Below are 26,979 nucleotides of genomic sequence, written 5' to 3'. Positions count from 1 at the left end.
CAGCAGACTACAGTGAGTAGTCAGAACCATTCTGAGCCGGGGTTATAGGCTAGGTTATACCACATGAGGAGGGGACAGACTTTCTCCCAGTCCCCTCATCACAGATGTTCAGTCACAGGAAGGCTTCCACACCAGCACTGAGGTTATGTGACCCCACCCAGGTGCTGTGGGTCTTGGGCAGCAAGTGCTAGAGCACTGCAAGAACCATCTTCTCTTTCTTCTTCCTCTTCCTCCTCTTCTCCTCAAAGCGGTCGGTAGCGTCAGCAAAAAAGGTCACCTCTTCCTTGGCCTCTATCTCCCTCTTCAGGTACTGCAGCCCTGCCATGTTGAATCCCAGCACATCCTGTAGAGACAGACCAGCACCACGCTGTTGGGCACAGCTCAAGCTTGTTATGGGGCAGAGGGTCCTGCACTGGGCTGCCCCAACAGACTCTCCCACTGGACACCATGGGCAATGCACACTCCCAGCCCCTGCACCACCCTCTTACTCCAGGTTAAGGAAAGGAGGAAGGTGCCACACTCACCCTGGCCTCACTGACTCTGGAGATGGTGGTTTTCTTCAGATCTTCTATCACTGTCACCAGCATGTGGTTGCTTGTGATCTGTCCAAAATGTATCCTGGGAACACAGCAAGCAGTGACACATTCCAGCATTGTTCTTAAAGTATCAGCCAGCCCAAGCTCTCCATGTTCTGGACACAGCATGTGTCTGAAATGTGGCCTCTCCAGACCAGCCTTGTGTAACAGGCATGGGCAGATGGATCTGGAAATGCTCTTCTCTGAAGCTTCTCTTCAGGACACAGTAGCTCAAGGGAAGGCCTCTCTGAGGGCTCTACAATGACTCCATGCCAGTGAAATGTGCCACACTGCATCCCATCAATCCATTCCCATGCACCATTTGCTGGGGGTTACAGCAATTCCTTATCTCTGGCAGAGACCACATTGTTATGCCCAAGGACATGTTCCAAGAGCTTCAGACCCAGAGACATGATGAACCCCAAATTCCCCCCTGCTCTCATGCTACACATGTTCACAGCAAGCAAGGTCATCTTTGCAGCCCCAGGAAACAGAGTATGGCACAGAATCATAGAATCAACAAGGCTGGAAAAGACCTCAGAGATCATCAAGTCCAACCTGTCACCCAACACCTCAGGACTAACTAAACCATGGCTTCAAGTGCCATGTCAATCCCTTTTTGAGCCCCTCCAGGGATGGTGACTCCACCACCTCCCTGGGCAGCACATTCCAATGGCCAATTACTCTTTCTGGGAAGAACTTTCTCCTCACCTCCGGCCTAAACCTCCCAGCTCTCCAGCTCTGTGCTGTCCCTAAGCCCTGACTCACACCACCCTCCTGGTCACATAACTGGCACAAAATTAGTTCAAGACATGCACCAGCATGGGGAGCCCAGAGCAACCAACAGGCCCACTGCTGACCAGAGAGCCCTGTTAGGCCTTGCTCAGGCCCAGGTTCTGAAGCCGGCAGATCTGTCTGTGCAGGTGGAACTCACTTGAGCAGGAAGAGGAGAGCTCGGCACAGTTGTTCAACTTCTGAACCCAGCTGAATATATTCATTGAAGAGTTTGAGCAGGTCAGGGACATAGGAGAAGGGCAGCACCAGAAGAGACTCTTCCAATTCACTGAGGAAAAAGCAAAGGGACAGAAGCATTAGCTTCAGCCACTGCACTGCTAAAGATGAGCAGGAGACACTTCCATACTGGTACAAAAGCTGTGCTAAGTATTCAGCACTGTGGGTCAGTGCATGTGCATAGACTACAGCCCAGGCCAGCAGGCACCTCCTGGCATGGAGAACAGGCACTCAATCTTCCCCTTCACACAGCTTCCTGAAGCTGCTCTTCATGTACATATGCATCTGCAAGTAGCCAGCCAATGTGCATGAGCTTCATCCAACACTCCACATGAAAGAAACCATTCCCATTGCCCAGTTCCATGCACACAGGCTGCCAGGAACAGCAGCTCCAGACGTCTCAGCACTGCCCACACCCAGCACCAGAGACTGTTCCAAGACCTCAGCCAGTCCTGGGCCCAGGAATCAGGCACTAACTTGTTTCAGCAATAAGGCTCTTAGGACTCACCTTGACTTGACCTTCTTGAAAACTTCTAGCACATATGCAGAAGGCTGTAAGAGAGGAAAGACATCAGCTCTCCTGATCAAGAAACACTCCAGGACTAACATGTGTTTTTCACACAGATACAACCATGCAATCACTTCTTGTGAGATGGGCAAATCAAGCTGAATATAACAGAGGGAACAGAATAGGACAGGAATAGGACCAGGTTGGAAGAGACCTTTGAGATCATCAACTAAACCACAGCACCAAGCACCCCATCCAGCCTCTTCCTAAACACCTCCAGGGATGGTGACTCCACCACCTCCCTGGGCAGCACATTCCAATGGCCAATCTCTCTTGCTGGGAAGAACTTCTTCCTAACATCCAGCCTGAACCTCTCCTGGTGCAACTTGAGACTGTGTCCTCTTGTTCTGGTGCTGGTTGCTTGGGAGAAGAGCCCAACCCCCACCTGGCTACAACCTCCCTTCAGGTAGTTGTAGACAGCCCCTCTGGCTTCAATCAGCTGCCAGTCTGGCCAGTTCTCCCTCCCCAAAACACAAACCCAGCCTCCTCAGGGTAATGTAACCTGGTGAAGAATACTGTGAAAAAACTCATTTAAATTCAACCAGCTAAATCCTCTTGTATTCAGTTCTCTTGGTCTCTTCTCTCAGGCAACCAGCACCAGAACAAGAGGACACAGTCTCAAGCTGTGCCAGGGGAGGTTTAGGCTGGAGGTGAGGAAGAAATTCAACACAGAGAGAGTGATTGCCCATTGGAATGGGCTGCCTGGGGAGGTGGTGGAGTCACCATCACTGGAGGTAATCAGGAGGAGACTTGATGGGGGTGCTTGGTTGCATAGTTGATTAGGTGGTGTTGGATGATAGGTTGGACACGATGATCTTGAAGGTCTCTTCCAACCTGGTTTATTCTATTCAGGAAAAGGGAGCAAAAAACCCAAGGCTCTTCCTAACAGTAATTAAAAATGCAGTCTAGGAATACCCCTTGGAATGAACCAGAGCAATCAAAAGTGATCTCCTCAGAGGAGTGCATTTCATCAGTGATACCCACACATCCACGTGTGTATTAGGAAAACTCTCAGAATTTAGTGACCACTCTTGAGTGACAGGATGACACCAGTGAGAAAAGCTCCAGCCTGCAACACCTGGACACTGAACTACCACACAGAGTTTTCTCCACATACATTCTGTAAGAATAGAAACAGAACCAGAAGCTGCTGCTCCAGTGCCACAGAAATAAACCTGCAGCAGCAGGGAAGTCATTCTGCCCCTGTACTCAGAACTGGTTGGGCCACACGTTGAGTCCTGTGTCTAGTTCTGGGCCCCTCAGTATAAGAAGGACATTGAGACACTTGAATGTGTCCAGAGAAGGGCAACAAGGCTGGGGAGAGGCCTTGAGCACAGCCCTGTGAGGAGAGGCTGAGGGAGCTGGGGTTGTTTAGCCTGGAGAAGAGGAGGCTCAGGGGAGACCTTCTTGCTCTCTACAACTGCCTGAAGGGAGGTTGTAGCCAGGTGGGGGTTGGTCTCTTCTCCCAGGCAACCAGCACCAGAACAAGAGGACACAGTCTCAAGCTGTGCCAGGGAAAGTTTAGGCTGGAGGTGAGGAGAAAGTTCTTCCCAGAAAGAGTAATTGGCCATTGGAATGTGCTGCCCAGGGAGGTGGTGGAGTCACCATCCCTGGAGGTGTTCAAGAGTGGATTGGATGTGGCACTTGAAGCCATGGTTTAGTTAATCATGAGGTGTTGGGTGACAGGTTGCACTTGATGATCTCTGAAGTCTTTTCCAACCTTATTGATTGTATGATTCTGTGCCTGACACCTTCTTGGACTGTGCTGCCCTTCAGTGAACCCAGTGTTTTGGCTCAGGCGGCATCCACCAGCCCCACTGCAGCTGAGCATGGCCAGAGTGGCCTGGCCATTGTACTTACTGTGATGTTTCCATAGGCACGCAGGATGGGATTGACAGGAAAGGGAACCTGGAGAGAAAGGAAGGGTTAGAATGAGGCAGGCAGGCATGCACAAATGTGTGTTCAGAAAAAAACCTGGCAGAACCTCTCTCTACTGTGGGTTCAAGTGTCTTCTGCAATGCCCACACTTCTGCCCTTCCCAGAGCTTTGCTGAAGGCCTCATTTGCAGCCACTCTACAGTCTCAGGCTCCTGTGACTAACTCAAACACGTGTGAATTTTCTTCCACTTAACTGCCACCTCTCCCACTTGTATCACAGCCCCAGATTTAGCAGGGAGTGTTGAGATGAAAGCAAAGAGGTGGCTTTGGGATGAACTTGCAGCAGCATGCTCCCACAGGGACAAAATGCTGACTTTAACCATGAAGATGGTTGGGAAGAAGCCTCCCCCAGCCATGCCCCACGGCACAGTGCCATTTTGTTCTCCTAGGGATTTCAGCCAATCTCTGCTATGTCCAGCTGTCCCCATTTTATCTGCATGCTATTTCCACCTGAGCTGGAAGAATACACCCAACACACCTCGGGATTAGTACATTTCTGAAGTCTTTTACCTCTTTTCCTGAAGCTTTGCATACAGCCTTGTGTTCCTTTAGCTTTGCCATCTCTTCTCTGTACAGCTCGATAGCTTCCATGATCCGCTCAGCCTGTGCGGGACAGGAGCAGCACATCAGTGACACACAAGTACCAAGGCTGGGAAAGACCTCTTGACATCATCAAGTCCAGCCTATGACCTACCACCACCACATCAGCTAAACCATGCCACCAAGGGCCACATCTTTCTTAAAGACCTCCAGTGATGGTGACCCCACCACCTCCCTGGGCAGTCCATCCCAGTGCCTAATGAGCCTTTCTGTGAGGAAGTGCTTCCTAACATCTAACCTAAACCTCCCCTGGCACAGCTTCATACCATGTCCCCTTGTTCTGTCACTAATTGCCTGGGAGAAGAGCCTGACACCAGCCAAGTCAAAGCAAAGCTCAAACCCAACTGGAGAGAGATGGAAGCAGAGAGGCTGGCATGGAGTACCAGAGGACTCCTTGCTCAAAGGTTAACCTCTGCTCCAGACTGTACCACTACCTTGAGCACATCAATCATGCCCTGAAGATCACACACCATCCTCATCCTGACCTCCCTGACCCAGGTAGTCTCTGCTGGAGCTTCAGTTGTTACCTTGGCATTGAAGTCCCCCCACAGCAAGCAGTACCCCTTTGAAGCACAAGCCAAGGTCAGGGCATTTGACTCTCCAGATTAAGGACTTTCTCTGTATTTACAATGGGTACCAGGCTTGAAATCTGCAGCCAGGACATCACCCACTCCCACACCTTCCTGGTACACCTCCTGACTCAGGCATTGATACATTTCCACCTTCCACAGATGCCCATGGGACTGGGCAGCCTTTCAGAGAGACACTTAGAATAGAATAGAATTAACCAGGTTGGAAGAGACCTTTGAGATCGTTGAGTCCAACCTATCACCCAACACCATCTAATCAACTAAACCATGGCACCAAGTGCCTCATCCAGGCTATTCCTAAACACCTCCAGTGAGGGTGACTCCACCACTTCCCACTTAGAGAACATCCTGGCTGCCTCGTACTCCTTTGGACTGCAAACTCCAAGGGGCAAGAGCAGCCCCCTCTGTCCCACATGAGACAGGCAGAAAAGCTGCAGCTACAGGAACCTCACACCCGGAGCAGGTGCCAAGGAGCAGGACAGACTGCTCTTGCATGCTCTTGGTGGAGTCCTCCAAGAGCATGCAAGAGGAGTCCTCTTGAGGCTGCACAGGTTAGTCCTCTTCAGAGCAATGCTGTGACCTTGTGACAGGTCCTTCTCCTGGAGAGACTGATGAGACACAAGGCCATGCCTGCAGACCCCCAGAGTCTTACCGCTTTGATGGTTTCGATGGTCTTCTTTCCTGCCAGCCCCGTCTCTCCTTGTGTCTCTCCAGCCACCTGCAAACACAGTTTGCAGCTCCATCCTTCTGCAGCTGACACACACAGGCTCCCCCTGCATCCTACCACATCCCATAGTAAGAAAAGCACCAGCCCTAGCCCTTAGGCTGGTCATTTATGTGGGGATTTCCCAGGTGCACAGCTCTTCCTGAGGAGCAAAGGCACCGTGCTAACGCTGAGCTCCAAACCCAGCTCCTGTTCTGAGGTTGAGTGACCCAAGCAGCAACACAACCCAAGCATCTGAGCAAGAGGGATCAGGTTTCCCCACCCATCCTGACTACAAGGACCTGGAAGCAGCTATCAAAAGGCAGGCCAGCCTTGGTACACTGCTGGTGTGGACCTGAGCTGGGAAGATAGGAAGAGGAACAGCACAGCAAGGTTTCAGTGTGTAGCAGTTTGAGGAGCCCCACAGGCTCTCTGGAAGTTAGCTCTCTGGAGCTAGTCAACTGTACCACCAGGCAACCACAGCTTCAGCAGCATCCCCTGCACCTCCCCAGACCAAGGAGATTATCAGTCCTCTCTGACACTTGTTCCATGCCTCCCACAGGAGCAGTTCTTCCAGACTCTGTACAGTCAGACACTCAGATGCTGCCACTCACCACAGGCTGCTCCTCCTTTGCCACGCTCTCTTCATACTCAGCTTCTCGTTGCTGCAGTGGGCAAGAGAACACAGGTGAGCAGCAGGCAAGGGTACAAATCCCTCCCAGACTGGTCAAGCAAGGGAGCCTTCCAGCTCTGTGCAGCCCATTGGCAAACCAGGACAAATCAGCAGAGATCAGCAATGCCAGTGCAAAACTTGTCCCTGGACCCAAGCCCACAGAGAACTCTGCAATCTCCCAAACAAATCAAGGTCTCAGCTCTGGATGCAGGGATAGCCCTTAGGCAACCCACCAAGCTGAGACAGAGACAGCAGCAACTCAACACCACAGCCTCCAGTTTGGCACACACCACAAAAGAAACATGCATGGAAAAGTCCCAGGGCTGTCCTAGAGTGCAAGAGGAAAGAGCTTCCCATCAGCTAATTCACTGCTGGTGTATTCATGCCCACCTTGTTGCTTGACCCAAAAACACACTGGCACCTTGGGAAAGCAGCTGTCTCTGTCTCTCCTTCTACCACCATCATTCCTAGCACACCAACCACTGGGCAGCAAGATGCTGCCTATAGGTCACCTCAGCTCTCTGCAAACAGGTTAGGACAAAAAAGTCCCACCCAGTTTATTGCAGGTTTCTCATCCACTCCTGCTTCTGCACATTTCCACATCCTTCCCCCACAGTGGCTTCAAAACTGCTTTAAGAGGAAAATCAGATTCCTCTGACAGACAGTGAAGGCAAGAGTTAGAAATTGTCCCAAGGGAATTTTCAATTGGATAGGAGACAAATACATCTGCCAATCCAGCAGTGGTTCAGCACAGGCAGCCTGGAAAATCTCCTTGCTTGGAGACCATCATGTATGAAGAAAAGTCTCTGAGCAGCCTGATACAGCTCTAAGGTTATCCTGCAGTGAGCAGGGGGTTGGACTAGAAACCTTCATCTTGAATTCCTCCTGTGAGTCTGATTCCTCACAATACAGGCTCAAATGGAGTAGGAAAGGGCTTCTTCCAGCATCCCTGAGCTGCTGAGACAGATGGATCTCTCACTGATGCAAGAGGGGAAATCAAGAACTGCACTGAACAGAAGCAGTGCCCTCCATCAATCCCCAGCAGCCACCTCCTGCACTGCCTCCAAAGCACACTGGCAATGAGAGGAGCACAAGGGAATAAGAGAAGGTCAAAGACTGTTGCCAGCAGAATTATAAACCACAGCTGCAGAGGACAGTATGGGAAGCAAGAGAGAAGCAAAGCAGAGAGCAGTTTATCCAGGCATCTGCAGTGCAGTACACACAAAGCACTTGCAACATCTGCAGTGGTGCCTCCAGACAGCTCAGGGCACCAGTCACCCCATGCCAAAGATGCCAGTCTACCCTGGGCACCTCAGTGCCAAGCTGCAGTTACTAATCAGCAAGTCTGCCAAGGGTGAAGCCAGACTCTTCCATAGTGAATAATGCCTGCTGGGGAGAAAACAGCTCTGGAAGTTGTATTTGGCAGGAGAGATGTGAGTCTCACCATCTCCCTCTCCTCTTCCAAAATCAGTGGCTCCCTGGTCCGTTCCCAGAGGCGCAGGGACTTGTCATGGGACGAGGACACCACATAGTCTCCGTTGGGACTGAGTGCCAGACACCACACCTCCTTGTGATGCCCCTGCATGACAGACAGGAGAGAAAAGCTGTGAACATGACCCAGCTCCACCCCCTGAGGGACATGCTGCCCGTTCAGGGATAATGCTTCCTTTCAACAGTCTCCAAGACCTCCTACCTCCAGCGTCTGGATGTGCTCAAATTTGTCTGCATCCCACTGCTTTATCTTGCTGTCCTTCCCAGCTGTGAAGAAGAGATGGGATTTTGCCACAAACTGCAGGTACATCACACTGGAAGGGAAAAAGGCTCCAGTTCACTCACTTGGAGAATACTGCAGACCTCCCCCCCTGCCTCTATGCTGGACAAAAGTGTTACTGCTGGACCACAGCCCTGGAGGTAAGAGGGTCCCCAGTGCAGAGATGCTGTGGGGTCTGACTAACCTGTCATCATGGGCAAAGAGAGAGCGGTGACAGTCCCCAAAATCCAAGCCCCAGATCTTCACATTCCTGTCAGCAGAGCCAGTTGCAATTAGAGTCCCATCCTACAGAGCAACAAGGAGACAAGAGTGTGGGCAGCTGGCTGGCAGCCCCAAGAGGAATTGCTGCTGAAGCAGTGACTAAGCAGTGTTAAGCAGATATATATATATATATCTATGGCTCCTGAAACATGCCCTCCTGATCCCTCCACCTCATCTAACTGAAGTGGATCATGCTTATGGTACCAGCACCCTGGCTCTCTTCTGAACCTCTGCAGGCATTGAAGACCTTAGCTGCATCTTGAAGTTTTTGGCTTCCAATCAGTTTTATTCCAAGGACACTCCAGAGCAAAATGCAGCCCAAGAATGAACAGGCATGAAGAGGCTGCTTCACCTCAGCACCTGCTCTCTGCTCCCACTAACACAGAATTGAGCTCCTCTCACACAGTTGGTACCTTTAGCAGGGCAAGCTGAACCTCTTCAGAGGAGTGTGGGGAACCACCACAGCATTTGGATTTCCACTTGCTCACAAAATGCCCTGATCAGTTCTGTGACTGCTTCTCCATGACCCCTGCCAGGGAGCACAGGACTGTGGGACAAGGAGAGCCTTTTGCTGTGCTCCATCAAGAAACTGCTAAGTCAGGAGCAGGAAGGTGATAAGAAACCATTATCTTGGAGGCCTTGCTGCCAGCAGAGGTTCTCAGAGTCATCTGTATCACCACAGTCCCACCTAACACATAGCCCCAATCATACTTACATAGGAGATGTCCATACACAGCACTGGCAGCTTGTGTCCATACAGGGAGAGGAAAAACTGAAGCAGAAGAGAAACATCTCAGTGAGATATGCTGGGTAGAGGTATAAGAAAATCTCAAGCTCCAGGCCAGCTCTGCTCTGCTTCAGGAGCTTTTTCTAGCACTGCCCAATTTTCATTCCTACCCTGAACACTGTTAGCAGCAGGGCCATGATCACAGAGAAGCACACAGAATGGCAGGGGTTGGAAAGGACCCAGTGTCCAGAGCTAGACATAGTGCTCCAGGTGTGACCTCACCAGAGTAGAGAGGGAGGAGAACCTCCCTCATCCTGCTGGCCATGCTCTTCTTAATGCACCCCAGCATACTGCTAGCTGCCTTGGCCACCAAAGCACATTGCTGGCTCCTGGCTCTCCACCCAGTTCCCAGGGCTTTCTCTGCAGAGCTGCTTTCCAGCAGGTCAACCCCCTAACCTGTACTGCTGCAGGGGGTTATTCTGCCCCAGGTACAGGACTTTATATTTGCTCTTTTTGAGCTTCACAAGGTTCACCTCTGCCCAACCTCTGCCATGAAATGATGGCAAAACTAAGAGAAGGGCGAGAGTATCCAAGCAAGATGAGCTAACCCCAGGGGTAATCACAACTGTTTAGAGAGTTCACCTCTGTTTCTCATTGCTGGTCTGTCTTGTGTCACTCCCTAACATTCATGCACTAATACACAACTCATAAACCCACCACACATTGCCACAAGGAAAATGTTTCTCCTTCAAGCTTTGCCTCTGCTATGCCTTATTTAGAATAGAATAGAATTAACCAGGTTGGAAAAGACCTTTGAGTCATCGAGTCCAACCTACCACCCAACACCATCTGATCAACTAAACCATGGCACCAAGTGCCTCATCCAGGCTCTTTTTAAACACTCCCAGTGATGGTGACTCCACCACCTCCCTGGGCAGCACATTCCAATGGCCAATCTCTCTTTCTATGAAGAACTTCCTGCCAACATCCAGCCTAAACCTCCCCTGGCACAGCTTGAGACTGTGTCCTCTTGTTCTGGTGCTGGTTGCCTGAGAGAAGAGACCAACCCCCACCTGGCTACAACCTCCCTTCAGGTAGTTGTAGACATCAATGAGGTCTCCCCTGAGCCTCCTCATCTCCAGGCTAAGCAATCCCAGCTCCCTCAGCCTCTTCACAGGGCTGTGCTCCAAACCCTTTCAATGCCAGGTGTGACACATCCAGCCCCACCCTTACAGTGCCTCTTTTCCAACCTGGTTAATTCTATTCTATTCATAGCTCTGCAGTACCATCACACCCACAGGGCTGAGTGAGCCTTGCCACCTGAAGGTTCACAGCACTTCCCAGATGGAAAGTGTGTCTCCTTCCCTGTGTGGGCCAGCCACGGTTCTGACAGCCTTGCTAGCCAAGAGGCATCTGAAGCGGGAAGCACGGCCTCGAGCGTCCTGCAATAACCAGACACTTTGCCTACGTATTCTTGAGCTTCCACTCCCTCTCCATCTGGCCTCACAGCCCATTTGGCCACACACCTTGAGTGTGTCCACATAGAAGATCTTCACAGTGCAATCCAGCAAGGAGACAGCCAGCAGCTTGTGGTTGGGGCTGTAGCGCACGCAGAGGACATCTTCATCCAGCTGCAGAACACGCACGTGTTTCACGGAAAGCCTGCAGCCAAGAGGAGGGGAAAAAACCCAACTGTTATCCCAAACAAGCAAGCTGGGGAGAGGCATGGACACAGCTCCCACTTTGCACCCCGGGAAAGCAAGTTAATCCTAACACACAGCGTCTCACTCCTCATGGCGGCTTGGGCAGGACCACAGGCGAAGGCAGCCCAGAGAGGTTTCTTTTCTCACCTCTTCTGCACACTGCTCTCATCCTTCACCAGCTCAAACTCCCAGAACTTGACACACTTATCAGCACCTCCTGTCACAAAGCCACGCTGCAGGGAGAACAAAAAACAGCAATTACTGTGAAACCAGCTCTGCTGCAAGCCAGAGGAGTTCTAGAGCAGCACTGCTTAGGCCACACCTTGAGCCCCGTGTCCAGTTCTGGGCCCCTCAGTTTAAGAAGGGCATTGAGACACTTGAACATGTCCAGAGAAGGGCAACGAGGCTGAGGAGGGGTCTGGAGCACAGCCCTGTGAGGAGAGGCTGAAGGAGCTGGGGTTGCTTAGCCTGGAGGAGGCTCAGGGGAGACCTTCTTGCTGTCTACAACTACCTGAAGGGAGGTTGTAGCCAGGTGGGGGTTGGTCTCTTCTCCCAGGCAACCAGCACCAGTCTCAAGCTGTGCCAGGGGAAAGTTCTCCCCAGAAAGAGTAATTGGCCATTGGAATGTGCTGCCCAGGGAGGTGGTGGAGTCACCATCACTGGAGGTGTTCAAGAGGGGATTGGATGTGGCACTTGAAGCCATGGTTTAGTTAGTCATGGGGTGTTGGGTAACAGGTTGGACTTGATGATCTCTGAGGTCTTTTCCAACCTTATTGATTCTATAATTACATGAATTTAAGTTCTTGTATGGATTCAAAAGGCACTGGTGCACCTGGCTCTGGTGTAATTCCTATTACACAGTGCTCCCAAATCCTGAAGCTACCAGCAAAAACTAAGAGAGTCCAGTAAGTACCACAAGAACTATTAAGAGCCTAGAAAACACACCCTACAAAGACAGAAGTTCATCCTAATGGCCATCAGATAGACAGGGAGGGTGACCTGGTCACTGTTTGAGTGCAACACACCAAAAGAAACCCCAAGCAAGTCATCACTATTAACAAGGTAACTTCAACAGACAAGCAGCAAATTTAACAAGGATAATCAGCCACTGCAGCAGCTGGAATGCATCCACAAGCTATGTACTGCTACACACACAGACCTTATCAGGGAAGTCAAATTGTTCTCAGTCATGCAGAAGCATGGTAAGGTAATGAAGATGGTCCCACACAGCCCTAATGGTGATTGCTATGTACCACACAACTAGAAAGGTACTGCATCAAGCTGTGTGTGTACCCACAGTTAAGGATCTTAGACACCACCAGCTGCATCCTCCACTTGCCAGGATGAGGAGACCCCACACTCCCACCACTAGTACAAACAGCACTACAGGAAGGAGCTATATAAAAAGATGTGCAACAGGTGGTAGTCAGAAGGGTGGCTGAGTTACCTGGTCTGGTGAAAGAGCAATAGACCACACTGCTCCATCATGAGCATCTAGTGCCTCTACCAGGCTCCCAGAAGCCAGGTCATACAGCTGCAGCTTCCCAGTCTGTGGAGAAAGATCAATCACAGAAGACAAATCAGCCCCCCCTTGCCTTCCCAACACACAACAGCTCTTAGCAGCAGAGCAGCCCTGCCACCCACCTCCCAGCCAGCCTCATCAGATGGCTGTTACAAACAGACAGCCAAACTCTGCATCTCCTTTAGGGGACTCCCAAAACTCTCCCCAGCTATCCAGGCCAAGCCACAGGAGCTGCACAGAGCTTGGGAACAGAACAGAGCCAGAGTGTCAGAGATGTTTTCACCCCTGAGTGATGTCTGCAGAAGAGGAGAGCGTTTACCTTGGTGCCGAGGATGACCTGCCGGTCTCCGGGGACGAAGAGGGAGCAGAGCGCGTACTCGCAGTCCATCGTTCGGATGCACTGCAAGGTCGATCTGTGGACGAAGCCAGAGCCCAGAACCTCATCACACACATGATCTGGCCCAGGAAGTGACAATCACAGAATGGCAGGGGTTGGAAGGGACCTCCAGAGATCATCCAGTCCAACTCCTGTGTTAAAGGAGCAGGCTGCACAGGAACAAGTGGGTTTTGAAAGTCTCCAAAGGAGACTCTGTAGTCTCTCTGTGGTCCTCTGGCAACCTCAAAGTAAGAAAGTTTTTTCCTCATGCTTAAGTGAAACTTCCTGTGTTCCAGATTCACAGACTGCATTGGGTTGGAAGGGACTCTCAAAAGTCATCTTGTCCACCCCCCTGCCATGGTCAAGGCACACCTTACCTCCAATGAGATCAGGCTGCCCAGGGCCACATCGAGTCTGATCTTGAATGCCTCCCAAGAAAGGGCCTCAACCACATCCTTGGGCAACCTGTTCCAGTATTTTACCACTCTCATTGTAAAGAACTTCTTCCTTAGGTCCAACCTAAACCTACCCCACTGCAGTTTAAAACCATTACTCCTCATCCTGTCTCTACAAGCCCTTCTAAACAGTCTTGCAGCAGCTTTCCTGTAGGTTCCCTTCAGATACTGAAATTTAGTTGTAAGGTTTCCCTAGAGTCTTCTCTTCCCCAGGCTGAACAGGCCTGTGAGGAGGGGCTGAGGGAGCTGGGGTTGCTTAGCCTGGAGGAGGCTCAGGAGAGACCTTATTGCTCTCTACAACCTCCCTGAAGAGAGGTTGTAGACAGGTGGGGGTTGGTCTCTTCTCCCAGGCAACCAGCACCAGAACAAGAGGACACAGTCTCAAGCTGTGCCAGGGGAGGTTTAGGATGGCTGTTAGGAAGAAGTTCTTCCCAGAGAGATTGGCCCTTGGGATGTGCTGCCCAGGGAGGTGGTGGAGTCACCATCACTGGAGGTGTTTATGAGGAGACTGGATGAGGCACTTGGTGCCATGGTTTAGTTGATCAGATGGTGTTGGGTGATAGGTTGGACTTGGTGATCTCCAAGGTCTTTTCCAACCTGGTTAATTCTAATTCTATTCTATTTGCCACTAAACTCAGCCTCTGTGCTGCTTTACAGCAAACTCTATGTTAGTTACATAGCCTTAGCTCTTCAGCTTCTCAGTTTCCCTAGTAAGGCAAAAAGTCAAACAGGTTTCCATTTCCTTCCTTCACTTCACTCACTATTTCCTATTTCTCCATCACGCTTTCTTCCTCATCACTGCCTCCGAACAGAACAATCCCCCAGTCCTGGGAGACTGACACACACAGGGCAGGGGGGCTGACAAAACTGGACTGTGTACCTGTTCCAAATCTTCACAGACTCTGCAGCTGCTGAGAGAATGGCAATGTTGTCGGAGCTGAAAGCCAAGGTCCTGACGTCGCTGCGGTGGCCGCCGATGGTTATCCTGGACGTGCGGACAGCCTGCGGCACTTGTGCCGAGAGAGGCAGGTTGTAGGACTCAATGACATTGTTCTGGAGCAGCAGGACGATCTTCAGCTCTCCTTTTGGAGAGAGAATCAAGTCAAAGGACCTGTTTGATCAGACAAAAATCAGGGGTAATAAAGACAAAATGTAGGAGGGATCAAGCATCAGATCTTTATTGATGATCTGGACGAGGGCATCGAGTCTATCATCAGTAAATTTGCTGACGACACCAAGCTGGGGGCAGGAGTTGATCTGCTGGAGGGTAGAGAGGCTCTGCAGAGGGACCTCGACAGGCTGGGCAGATGGGCAGAGTCCAAGGGCATGAGATTTAACACATCCAAGTGCCAGGTTCTGCACATTGGCCACAGCAACCCCATGCAGAGCTACAGGCTGGGGTCAGAGTGGCTGGAGAGCAGTCAGGCTGAGAGGGACCTGGGGGTGCTGGTCGACGGTAGACTGAACATGAGCCTGCAGTGTGCCCAGGCAGCTAAGAGGGCCAATGGCATCCTGGCCTGCATCAGGAACAGTGTGGCCAGCAGGAGCAGGGAGGTCATTCTGCCCCTGTACACTGCACTGGTTAGGCCGCACCTCGAGTACTGTGTCCAGTTCTGGGCCCCTCAGTTTAGGAAGGAGGTTGACTTGCTGGAACGAGTCCAGAGAAGAGCAACAAAGTTGGTGAGGGGTTTGGAACATAAGCCCTACGAGGAGAGGCTGAGGGAGCTGGGGTTGCTTAGCCTGGAGAAGAGGAGACTCAGGGGTGACCTTATTACTCTCTACAACTACCTGAAGGGAGGTTGTAGACAGACGGATGTTGGTCTCTTCTCCCAGGCAAGCAGTACCAGAACAAGAGGACACAGTCTCAGGCTGCGCCAGGGGAGATTCAGGCTGGATGTTAGAAAAAAGTTCTATACAGAAAAAGTGATTGCCCATTGGAATGGGCTGCCTGGGGAGGTGGTGGAGTCGCCATCACTGGAGGTTTTTAGGAGAAGACTTGACAGGGTACTTGGTGCTGTGGGTTAGTTGTTTGGGTGGTGTTGGATTGGTTGATGGGTTGGACGCGGTGATCTTGAAGGTCTCTTCCAACCTGGTTTATTCTATGTATTCTATGTATTCTATACAACTGAGAAGAGAGAGTGCGTGCCACCAGCAAGCGCACACTTAGACAAAGGGACCGCTTGTGGAAGAGGTGTGAATGGGCTGGAGACCATGGTAGGCTTCTCCCCAGCTCCAAGGTGTACAGATGAGGACAGGGAAGCTAATCCACCTCTCCCTATACTGAGCTGTGCAGGCATCCCCACGTCACTGCATAATGTCAGCTCAGACTCTGCAAGAGGCTTTCCACTCACTTGATTTTAGAAGAAGCTTTGATGTTAGTGACCCGCTGAATCTCCTCCTGCAGGCTCAGCTCCACACTCTTTTCAGGCTCCTCTTCAGAGTTCTGTCTAGAAATGTCAGGTAACAGAGGAGAGTCAAATAACCCAACACAGCTAGCACAAAGAACAGCATGAGGAAACCACTTAGCCTGCTGAAAACAACCACCCTTTTATCCATCAGTGCTAACTACATGCCAAACAGAGAGGGACCTGGGGGTGCTGATTGACAGCTGCCTAAACATGAGCCAGCAGTGTGCCCAAGTGGCCAAGAAGCCCAATGGCATCCTGGCCTGCATTAGGAATAGTGTGGCCAGCAAGAGCAGGGAAGTCATTGTGCCCTGTGCTCAGCACTGGTTAGGCCACACCTCGAGTCCTGTGTCCAGTTCTGGGCCCCTCAGTTCAAGAAGGACATTGAGACACTTGAACATGGCCACAGAAGGGCAACAAGGCTGGGAAGAGGCTTTGAGCACAGCCCTGTGAGAGGCTGAGGGAGCTGGGGTTGCTTAGCCTGGAGAAGAAGAGGCTCAGGGGAGACCTCATTGCCCTCTACAACTACCTGAAAGGTGGTTGTAGCCAGGAGGGGGTTGGTCTCTTCTCCCAGGCAACCAGCACCAGAACAAGGGGACACAGTCTCAAACTGTGCCAGGGGAAGTTTAGGCTGAAGGTGAGGAGAAAGTTCTTCCCAAAAAGAGTAATTGGCCATTGGGATGTGCTGCCCAGGGAGGTGGTGGAGTCACCATCCCTGGAGGTGTTCAAGAGGGGACTGGATGTGGCACTTGGTGCCATGGTTTAGTCATGGGGTCTGTGGTGACAGGTTGGACTTGATGATCTTTGAGGTCTCTTCCAACCTTGGTGATACTGTGAAGAACAGGGTGAGACAGTGAAGTTCATGCTGTCATGCAGACTGCTGAAGAGAGAAACTGTCCTGAAAGAAAGAAACCTCCTGTGGAGCCAAAGCACCCCAATGAGGCATGCTGGAAAGGCGCATACAAAACTGACAATAGAAAGCTATGTTTGACAGGGGGATCAGCTTCTGCTCACCTACCACTCACAAGAAGTCCTCAGCCACTGCCAAAAAGTATCTCCAGATTTACATGCCCTGTGCTTCAGTTTCTACCCTGGAGCCAGACCTCTCCCTAAGGGCTGTTGTGAGGCTCCTGTTAAGACTCAGGATACCCAGAGAGCCACTCAACACAAAGTAAATACTATGAAAGCTCCTGCCTGTACCTCTGCCTGCTGTAAAACAGGCAATGAGGTATCAGTCACTCTGACTCCTTGGATGAAGCTCTCATTCCTGTACCTTCTGTCAGGAATTTATTTGATGCACCAAGCAGTATAAATATGCAGGTCAGACAGAGGCAAGTAGCTCTGAAAAGTACATTTTCTCTTCACTCCTTTGCACCCATTAGCTTTTCCCACAGGGGAAAAACTCAGAGAGGAAGGCCTTTCCTTAGTCCCCAGAAGCAAGTGTTGCTCAGACAAGGATCAGGGATACACAGGAAGAGTAAAGCCCAAAATACCATAGACAGAATGCCCAGTAGCTTGGAGTTCAACCACCATGTCACCCTGCTGCTGGGCTTTTGTAGCAGCCCTCTGGAGACAGACAGCACCCAAACACATCCAACAGACTGCTTACTTGGCTTTTTTCTTGGCTTTCTTCATTTTCTTTTCCAATTTTTTTTGGAGCTCCTCTTCAGAAAGGACAGAGAACACTTCCAAAACAGCGTCCGTGCCCTGGAGGCAGAGCAAAGTCAAAGGCATGCACAGCCCTGGCTGGCCCTTGCACAGACGAGACAGTTTCTCTAGCAGTCTCCTTCACAGCTCGAGAGCAGAGCCCAACCCCCACTACTTACATGGCAGGCCAAAACCTTGCCAGTCTGGTCTGTGGCCAGAGTCACCACTCGGTCTCGCCCTTCCCTCATGATGGATCCAACTCTGCTGCACTTCACAAGGCGCTACGGGGAGAGAATGAGAAGACTTTGGCTCTGAAAGGTCAAGTGATCTGCTCAAGCAAACTCAGAAGCCTACTGGCAAGGGAAACCAAAAGGAGAAGAAGGGGAAATAAACCTACAGGGTCCTGGTAGAACACCCAGCAAGGAATATCTAGAGATAAAGCAAGAATTTGTGTGAGCTACAGGCTTGCAGCCTCATTTTGTTGTATCTTAGGGGACATAACCTTTGATAGTCTCAGTGGAAGTGTAGCTTTATCAGCCAACCATAGTGAATTAAGAGAGAGATGAGTTTTTATGCTACAAAGACAGCAGAGATAGCTCCTCCCTCAAAAAAGCAGAGAAGGTGAGAACAAAGAGTCTGAAATGTGGTTGAAGGGAGAGAATTCTCTGGAGAGGAAGCTGGAACAGTACTTAACAAGGTCAGGTATCTACCACAACTACATACAGTAGGTTTGACATCTGAGCAGGAGCCCAGAAAGTTCCACCAGAAAGCAGATTCAGTTAAGTCTCCACCAGCAGCACAAGTGGGAATGGCTTTCTTCAACAGGATCTCATCCACTATTTCATTATGGTGCAGCTCTGACCTCTCAGCTTCTGCATCTGACTTGCAGAGCTGAGCAGCAGCACTGTGCTTGGCAGCAATCCACCAGCTAGGAACTGTTTTATTCCCATGCTGTTTAGTGGAAGAGCTCTGTTAGCACTGCCAAACTTTAAAGAGTTGCTAGTCCTCCCCAAACAGAAGGCAAAGAAAAAGCTTTCCAGGGAGAATCAAAGTTTGGCACACATCCTTCTGCTGATGTTTTGCAGGTAGATAAAGCAGCAGCTGCTCCTGAGGAAGATGTTACAAAGCAAGACAAGAAATTGCCAGGATTTGCCTAACAGGCTAAAAGTGACACTTGGGGTATAAACCAAATACAGAGCAGCAATGTGGGGGGGACTAAAACTTCTGGTGGCGCTGCAAGCAGCACCATGCAAATGGGCTTAGAGATACAGTCCCACAGACAGTGTGGAAAGCTGAGCTTACGTCCTCAGGATGCTCATCCAGCTCTAGGGTCTCATCCTCTTCTGTGTTTTCTTCTCCTCCAGGTGTTAACCCTTTGCTTTTCTTTAATTCTGGCTCATCAGGGTCTTTCACCTATGCACAAACACAAAAGAACCCCAGAAGGAGTACTTGAAACCACAAGGGCTACCATGTGTGGGGTTTTGTCTCACAATTCATTTCCCTGAAGGAACAAGTGGTTAGCAAACACTGCAACAAAGAAGTGGCCTATAGCATGCCTTTAGACACAAAAAACTGTGTCCTGCCCCTGTACTCAGCACTGGTTAGGCCACCCCTTGAGTCCTGTGTCCAGTTCTGGGCCCCTCAGTTTAGGAAAGATGTTGAGCTGCTGGAAGGTGTCCAGAGAAGGGCAACAAAGCTGGGGAGGGGTCTGGGGCACAGCCCTGTGAGGAGAGGCTGAGGGAGCTGGGGTTGCTTAGCCTGGAGAAGAGGAGGCTCAGGGGAGACCTTCTTGCTCTCTACAACTCCCTGAAGAGAGGTTGTAGCCAGGTGGGGGTTGGTCTCTTCTCCCAGGCAACCACCCACACAAGAAGAGGACACAGTCTCAAGCTGTGCCAGGGGAGGTTTAGGCTGGATGTTAGCAGGAAGTTCTTCCCAGACAGAGAGATTGGCCATTGGAATGTGCTGCCCATGGAGGTGGTGGAGTCACCATCCCTGGAGGTGTTTAAGAAGAGCCTGGATGAGGCATTTGGTGCCATGGTTTAGTAGATTAGATGGTGTTGGGTGATAGGTTGGACTTGATGGTCTCAGAGGTCTTTTCCAACCTGGTTAATTCTATTCTATATTAGAAATGCTTCAGCATTGTTGGCCTATTAGTGTTACTAGGAGAATGGAAAGGAGTAAGGAAAAGCAGGTCCTGTACACACAGTCCTGGTTGGAAGAGACCTCAAAGATCATTCATCATGTACCTGTCATAAGACTGTCTTTTCTAGCACTAAGCCAGAAGGCTGGAAGATCTGACACACTCTGGAAAGATTGTTCTGGAAGTGCTCACAGCTTCACTTGGAAGCTCCCCAAAACCAGCCACCAGAGCAGTGTCTGGATCTCTCAAACAGCAAAGACACTGCTTTGGCTCTCTTTCCCAGAACATCAATTAGATTTATCACATTCCAGTCCTGTATTAGTTCAAAGCCAAGCAGCTGGAGGAGACTGTGAGGGGACAGAGAGGGAAGACTTTACCTCCTGGATGTGAGTGATGTCCCACACCCTCAGCTCACTGTCACCACTCCCAGTGATCAGACGCTTCTCTTCAGATATCAAAGCCATCCCCCAAACCTGTCCAAAGGCACAATGGGAAGAATTAGCTTAATCATCATACCAACAGTAGAGCATCTCTGATTCATTTAAATGGCAATTAAGAAGAGACTGGATCTAGACAGGACTTTCTCTAGGGATATTTGTATTGGAATTGTCACCCAGTGCACGTTGATGACAGCTCCTGGAAAGTTTGGAAGTTTCCTGCTTGCCTAATGACAAGCAAAATACATCTCAGTGCCAGTTTACAATTCCAGAGAGCAGGAGTTGCAGGGAAAAGCAGAGTTGGCCATGCAAATTCAAAGTCCCTGCACCCCAGCAACACCCCATGCATCCCCTTTACCTCAGTACGGTGTCCAACGAGAGTTTTGAAGCAGTGCTGGGTGTCCAGATCCCACCACTTCACCAAGGTGTCTTTGGCACTGGAAGAAAGAAGAAAAAGTTGAGATACAAGAATCATAGAATAGAATCAATAAGGTTGGAAAAGACCACAGAGATCATCAAGTCAAACCACTCACCCAACACCTCAGGACTAACTAAACCATGGCACCAAGTGCCTCATCAAATTTCTTCTTAAACACTCCCAGGGATGGTGACTCCACCACCTCCCTGGGCAGCACATTCCAATGGCCAATCTCTCTTTCTGGGAAGAACTTCTTCCTAACATCCAGTCTGAACCTCTCCTGGTGCAACTTGAGACGGTGTCCTCTTGTTCTGGTGCTGGTTGCTTGGGAGAAGAGACCAACCCCCACCCGGCTACAACCTCCCTTCAGGTAGTTGTAGACAGCCCCTTTGGCTTCAATCAGCTGCCAGTCTGGCCAGTTCTCCCTCCCCAAAACACAAACCCAGCCTCCTCAGGGTAATGTAACCTGGTGAAGAATACTGTGAAAAAACTCAGCTCCCTCAGCCTCTCCTCACAGGGCTGTGCTCAAGGCCCCTCCCCAGCCTTGTTGCCCTTCTCTGGACACGTTCAAGAGTCTCAATGTCCTTCTTAAATTGAGGGGCCCAGAACTGGACACAGGACTCAAGGTGTGGCCTAACCAGTGCTGAGCACAGGGCAGAATGACTTCCCTGCTCCTGCTGGCCACACTATTCTTGATGAAGGCCAGGATGCCATTGGCCTTCTTGGCCACCTGGGCACACTGCTGGCTCATGTTTAGGCAGCTGTCAATTACCACCCCCAGGTCCCTCTCTGCCTGGCTGCTCTCCAGCCACTCTCACCCCAGCCTGTAGCACTGCATGGGGTTGATGTGGCCAAAGTGCAGCACCTGGCACTTGGACTTGTTGAATGCCATCCTGTTGGGCTCTGCCCATCTGTCCAGCCTGGCAAGGTCCCTCTGCAGAGCTCTTCTGCCTTCTAACAGATCAACTTCTGCCCCCAGCTTGGTGTCATCTGCAAACTTACTAATGGTGGACTCAATGCCCTCATCCAGATCATCAATAAAGACAATGAATAGGAAAGACTGCCAAAGCTTGCACACTTAGAAAAGTGGTAGATACACACAAACATCTAAACCATGCCACAAGTGACTTCTGCAGGTGTTCCCATATAATTTACTCTAGGTGATCCTGCTCCAGCAGATGGGCTGGACTGGATGATCTGGGGTTCATCAAGAAAAGTGTCCAGCAAGTCCAGGGAGGTTCTCCTCCCCTCTTCTCTGCCTCAGTGAGACCACATCTGGAATACTATATCCAGTTTTGGGCTCCCCAGTTCAAAAGAGAAAGGGAGCCACTGAGAAGAGTCCAATGGAGAGCCACAAGGAGGATTAAAGGACTTGAACTCCTCTCCTATGAAGAAAGACTGAGAGAACTGAGGCTGTTTAGTCTTGAGAAGAGAAGGCTGAGGGGAATCTTACTAATATCTATAAGCTGGTGAAGGGTCTGGAGAACAGGTCTTGTGAGGAAGTGGCTGAGGGAACCAGGGCTTTTTAGTCCAGAGAAAAGCTGTTGAGGGGAGACCTTCTCACTCTCCACAACTCCCTGAAAGGTTGGAGTGAGACAGGGGTCAGTCTCTTCTCCCTAGTAACAACTGACAGGATGAGTGGAAATGGCCTCAAGTTGTACCAAGGGAGGGCTGGATTGGATATTAGAAAGAACTTCTCTGAAAGGGTTCTCAAATGCTGCAACTGGCTCCCCAGGGAGACAGCTGAAGCCTCATCTCTGGAGGTGTTTCAGAGTTGCAGAGATGTGGTGCTGAGGGATATGGTTTAGCACCAGTCCTGGTAGAGTTAGACAATTGTTGGACTCAGTGACCTTATACATCTTTTCCAACCAAAACAATCCTGTGACTCTACTTGGATTCAGGCACCAGGCTTGGAAACATGACAAGGTGGCAACATCATATTGTAACGTGCTGCTGGGTCCGAGATAGCACAAGCCAAGAGGGGAAACACAAATGGCAGCAGCAGCTGGGATGTGCAAATTGCAAGTAAAACCATAGCTGCTTCCCTCATTGACCACTACACCGATTCTGACTGACCTGGTGATCAACAGGTTCTTCTCCTTCAAGAAAAGGACTTGAGTGACCACATCCTTGTGGCCCTTCAGCCGGTACAAGCCACTCTCGTTGATGACATCCCACACGATGACATCTGTATCCTGGAACAGAAGAGAGACTCCCCAAGGGACTGGCATTTGTTTCTGCAAGGCATCTACCTCTGAGACTGATTTCTCAGCTTTCTCACTTGGAATTTTAATGCCAGGGATGACAAGTGCAAATGACATTCCTTCCCCAAAGGTGCATTCACACCAATAAGCACACCTCTGCTGTGGCTTGATTGGCTTTTGCTATCCCTGATCTCACAAGCTTCTTTATAGGGAATCAGTCCTGGGACCAGGCTTGTTCAACATCTTTGTGGGTGCCATGGACAGTGGCATTGAGTGCACTCTCAGCAAGTTTGCTGAGGACACCAAGCTGTGTGGTGCAGCAGACAGCTGGAGGGAAGGGATGCCATCCAGAGGGACCTGGACAGGCTGGAGAGGTGGGCACAAGCCAACCTCATGAGCTTCAACAAGACCAAGGGCAGGGTCCTGCAGCTGGGTCGAGGCAACCCCAGGCACAAATCCAGGCTGGGCAGGGACTGGCTGGAAAGCAGCCCTGAGGAGAGAGACTTGGGGGTGCTGGGGGAGGAGAAGCTCAACAGGAGCTCTCAGTGTGCACTTGCAGCCCAGAAAGCCAATCAGCTCCTGGGCTGCAGCAAGAGAAGTGTGGCCAGCAGGGCAAGGGAGGGGATTCTCCCCCTCTACTCAGCTCTGCTGAGACCCCACCTGCAGTACTGCCTCCAGTTCTGGAGCCCCTATTACAAGAGGGATCTGGAGGTGCTGGAAGGTGTCCAGAGAAGGGCCACGAGGATGAGCAGAGGGCTGGAGCACCTCTCCTGTGAGGACAGACTGAAGGAGTTGGGGCTGTTCAGTCTGGAGAAGAGAAGGCTCTGAGGTGACCTCATTGTGGCCTTCCAGTATCTGAAGGGGGCTACAAGAAGGCTGGGGAGGGACTTCTCAGGATCTCAGGGAGTGATAGGACTAGGGGGAATGGAATGAAGCTGGAGGTGGGGAGATTGAGGCTGGAGGTGAGGAGGAAGTTCTTCCCCATGAGAGTGGTGAAGCCCTGGAATGGGTTGTCCAGGGAGGTGGTTGAGGCCCTGTCCCTGGAGGTGTTTAAGCCCAGGCTGGATGAGGCTCTGGGCAGCCTGATCTAGTGTGGGGTGTCCCTGCCCATGGCAGGGAGGTTGGAACTAGATGATCCTTGTGGTCCCTTCCAACCCTGATTTATCCTATGATTCTATACCTCAACAGCTCTACTAGGACCCCACTCCTGCCCTGCCTCCTCCCTGCTGCTCTCCCAGCCCCTGGCTCCCCAGCTCCATTGCCGTCTCATTGCCATCCTCTGGCTACAGGCAGAACCCACACTTCAGACAGGGCAGGGCAGGTCAATGCCCTCCACAGAGCATCTCTATGAAAGGACTGTCCCCTAGATGTGCAATCCTCACCTTGGAGCCAGATACCAGCCGGCCACCCAAGGGGTCATACTGCATGGCTGTAACTGCAGCCTTGTGTCCATTGAAAGTGATATTTGCTTCTCCACTCAGAAGGCTGAAGACACGGATTGATCCATCTTCATACCCAACAGCCAAGTGCAACCCATCTGGGGAAGGGCAGAGGCAACTGACCTCCTGCTTGGGACCTTTAAGGATAAGCACCTGCAATTTTTAGGAGACAAAAACATACATAACATTGATAAATGACATGACAGAGCAAGATATGTATGCAGCAGAAAGAACATTCCCTGCTCTTTTACTGAGCTGAGTGCTTCTGACACTTCAGAAGTTTGCTTTTCAGCTTCCTGCACCAAGCAGTGTCCCTTGCTCTCTGGCAGTTAAAATACAGGGGCAGAAATGTGGACTTCAGAGTTCCAGACAGTAGCTAGAAGAGAAACAGTTTATCATCACCAAACAGAAAACTGGTGCAGAATGAGACCTGGAACTCTGAAGTCCACATTTCTGCCCCTGTGTTTTAACTGCCAGAGAGCAAAGGACATTTTGATCATAACAACCCCATGCAGTGCTACAGGCTGGGGTCAGAGTGGCTGAGAACAGCCAGGCAGAAAGGGACCTGGGGGTACTGGGTGACAGTAGGCTGCACATGAGCCAGCAGTGTGCCCAGCTGGCCAAGAAGGCCAATGGCATCCTGGCCTGCATCAGGAATAGTGTGGCCAGCAGGAGCAGGGAGGTCATTGTGCCCCTGGACTCAGCACTGGTTAGGCCACCCCTTGAGTCCTGTGTCCAGGTCTGGGCCCCTCAGTTTAAGAAGGACATTGAGACTCTTGAATGTGTCCAGAGAAGGGCAACAAGGCTGGGGAGAGGCCTTGAGCACAGCCCTGTGAGGAGAGGCTGAGGGAGCTGGGGTTGCTTAGCCTGGAGAAGAGGAGGCTCAGGGGAGACCTTACTGCTGTCTACAACTACCTGAAAGGTGATTGCGGTCAGGAAGGGGTTGGTCTCTTCTCTCAAGCAACCAGCACCAGAACAAGAGGACACAGTCTCAAGCTGTGCCAGGGGAAGTTTAGGCTGGAGGTGAGGAGAAAGTTCTTCCCAGAGAGAGTTGTTAGCCATTGGAATGTGCTGCCCAGGGAGGTGATGGAGTCACCATCCCTGGAGGTGTTCAAGAGGGGATTGGATGTGGCACTTGGTGCCGTGGTTTAGTCACGAGGTCTGTGGTGACAGGTTGGACTTGATGATCTTTGAGGTCTTTTCCAACCTTATTGATTCTATGATTGGTTAAGAGTAAAGGCTCCCTGACTCATCCTCTCTCCCTTGGCCTTTCTCAGGTATAAAACAGAGCAGTTTCTTTGTAGGCTGCACTAAAAGTTGAAAATAACAAAAACATCTCCAAAACAACATGGCAGCAGCCACCACCTTAGTGGCTGTCAAAGCAAATCCTGAATTCAGTTTGCAGTGGGCACTAAGCAGTAGCTACAATGTTTTCAGAGCCTAACAGAAGGAAACAGGCATTCAAGTCCTTAAACTTAACAGCTCACCAATTCCACACAGGATACAACTTTCACAGGGGAAAACCAGCTCCACAGCAGAAACAAACTTCACAACACCCCTGTTTCCTCCCAGAACTTACACACACAGCACTACTGCTGCCCACCAGCTGAATAGGGAACAGCTTTCACACAATCACAGAAGGGTAGCAGTTGAAAAAGCCCTCCAGAGATAATCTAGTGCAGCCCCTTGGTAACACAGGTACTCCCACAGCAGGCTGCACAGAAACAGGACACTGAGGCTCTTGAATGTGTCCAGAGAATGGCAACAGAGCTGGGGAGAGGGCTTGAGCACAGCCCTATGAGGAGGGGCTGAGGGAGCTGGGGTTGCTTAGCCTGGAGAAGAGGAGGCTCAGGGGAGACCTTATGGCTGTGTACAACTACCAGAAGGGAGGTTGTAGTCAGGAGGGGGTTGGTCTCTTCTCCCAGGCAGCCACCAACACAACAAGAGGACACAGTCTCAAGCTGTGCCAGGGGAGGTTTAGGCTGGATGTTAGGAAGAAGTTCTTCACAGAGAGAGTGATTGGCCATTGGAATGCGCTGCCCAGGGAGGTGGTGGAGTCACCATCACTGGAGGTGTTTAAGAAGAGACTGGATGGGGTGCTTGGTGCCATGGTTTAGTTGATTAGATGGTGTTGGGTGATAGCTTGGACTCAATGATCTTGAAGGTCTCTTCCAACCTGGTTTATTTTATTCTGTTCTAACTGAGGTACCAAACACAGACCGCAAAGGATCAGCAGTGAGACTCAGCCAGCGCGCACCCAGAGCTGCGAACTCGCCCCACGAGCAAACCTCGAGCTGTGCTCAGGCTACAGAACAGGGGAGAAGCTGCAGAGACGACACTGCCCTTGAAAGGCAAACCCCTAACACCAAACACTTTTGCGGGATACGGTCCAAAAGCGCCGCACCTTACAGCCCCCACCCCCTCCCCGGCTCCTCATCAGCCGCGTCAGTCCCCTCCGGGGAGGGCTGCCTGGACAGCCTCGGCACCCACCTTCTCTCCTTTCCGCGTATCCCAAATGAAGACGTGCTCGCAGGCCGGCACGGCCACGCAGCGGCCCCGCTCGCCGCGCAGCGTAACGAAGACCACGTTAGCCCTGGCGCTGGCCACCAGCCCGAAGAGCGCGGCCGGCCCGTAGCGCAGGTACTGCCGCGTGAGGCCCATGGCGGCACCGGGGCAACGCCGCTGTGCGGGGGTGAAGCGCCGAGCAAGCGCCGGGCCGGCCCGTCCCGGCGGCGCGGCCGCTGCACCGCCCGCCACACGTGCGCAGCACCGCTCCCCTCACGGCGCGGGCCGGAAGTGCGTGACGGGGCGGGAGCT

General features: G+C 51.3%; 1 protein-coding gene across 1 annotated transcript; it reads right to left on the bottom strand.

The window, feature by feature from the left end:
* Positions 1 to 28: 28 nt before the first annotated feature.
* Positions 29 to 26,857, bottom strand: WDR3 (WD repeat domain 3). The gene is made up of 26 exons (XM_009903465.2): positions 26,653 to 26,857; positions 24,106 to 24,315; positions 22,596 to 22,714; positions 20,460 to 20,538; positions 20,042 to 20,137; positions 18,827 to 18,937; positions 17,704 to 17,805; positions 17,487 to 17,584; positions 15,824 to 15,919; positions 14,353 to 14,583; positions 12,961 to 13,054; positions 12,567 to 12,668; positions 11,267 to 11,352; positions 10,943 to 11,078; positions 9,405 to 9,461; positions 8,613 to 8,713; positions 8,351 to 8,462; positions 8,102 to 8,236; positions 6,599 to 6,649; positions 5,934 to 5,999; positions 4,602 to 4,694; positions 4,015 to 4,062; positions 2,095 to 2,138; positions 1,510 to 1,638; positions 525 to 618; positions 29 to 343 (listed from the first exon to the last, which is right to left on the bottom strand). Exons 1-26 carry the CDS (start codon positions 26,821 to 26,823, stop codon positions 188 to 190), a joined length of 2,817 nt encoding a protein of 938 aa, XP_009901767.2. The 5' UTR covers positions 26,824 to 26,857; the 3' UTR covers positions 29 to 187.
* Between the last annotated feature and the right edge of the window lie 122 nt (positions 26,858 to 26,979).

This window comes from Dryobates pubescens, chromosome 8, assembly GCF_014839835.1.
Source record: "Dryobates pubescens isolate bDryPub1 chromosome 8, bDryPub1.pri, whole genome shotgun sequence".
In the NCBI taxonomy this organism is placed as follows: Eukaryota; Metazoa; Chordata; class Aves; order Piciformes; family Picidae; genus Dryobates; species Dryobates pubescens.
Note: the sequence above shows the minus strand (reverse complement) of the source record. Positions and strands in the feature narration are given on the sequence as shown.

What these genes read in the sequence shown, in the direction of transcription:
- WDR3 (XM_009903465.2), bottom strand. Translation starts at nt 26,823, where the DNA reads ATGGGCCTCACGCGGCAGTACCTGCGCTACGGGCCGGCCGCGCTCTTC. An exon ending in AAAGCCAAGAAAAAAGCCAA is followed by an intron (nt 15,920 to 17,486) that starts GTAAGCAGTCTG and finishes TGACATTTCTAG; the next exon opens with ACAGAACTCTGAAGAGGAGC. An exon ending in GAGAGCAGTGTGCAGAAGAG is followed by an intron (nt 11,079 to 11,266) that starts GTGAGAAAAGAA and finishes TCTTGGCTGCAG; the next exon opens with GCTTTCCGTGAAACACGTGC.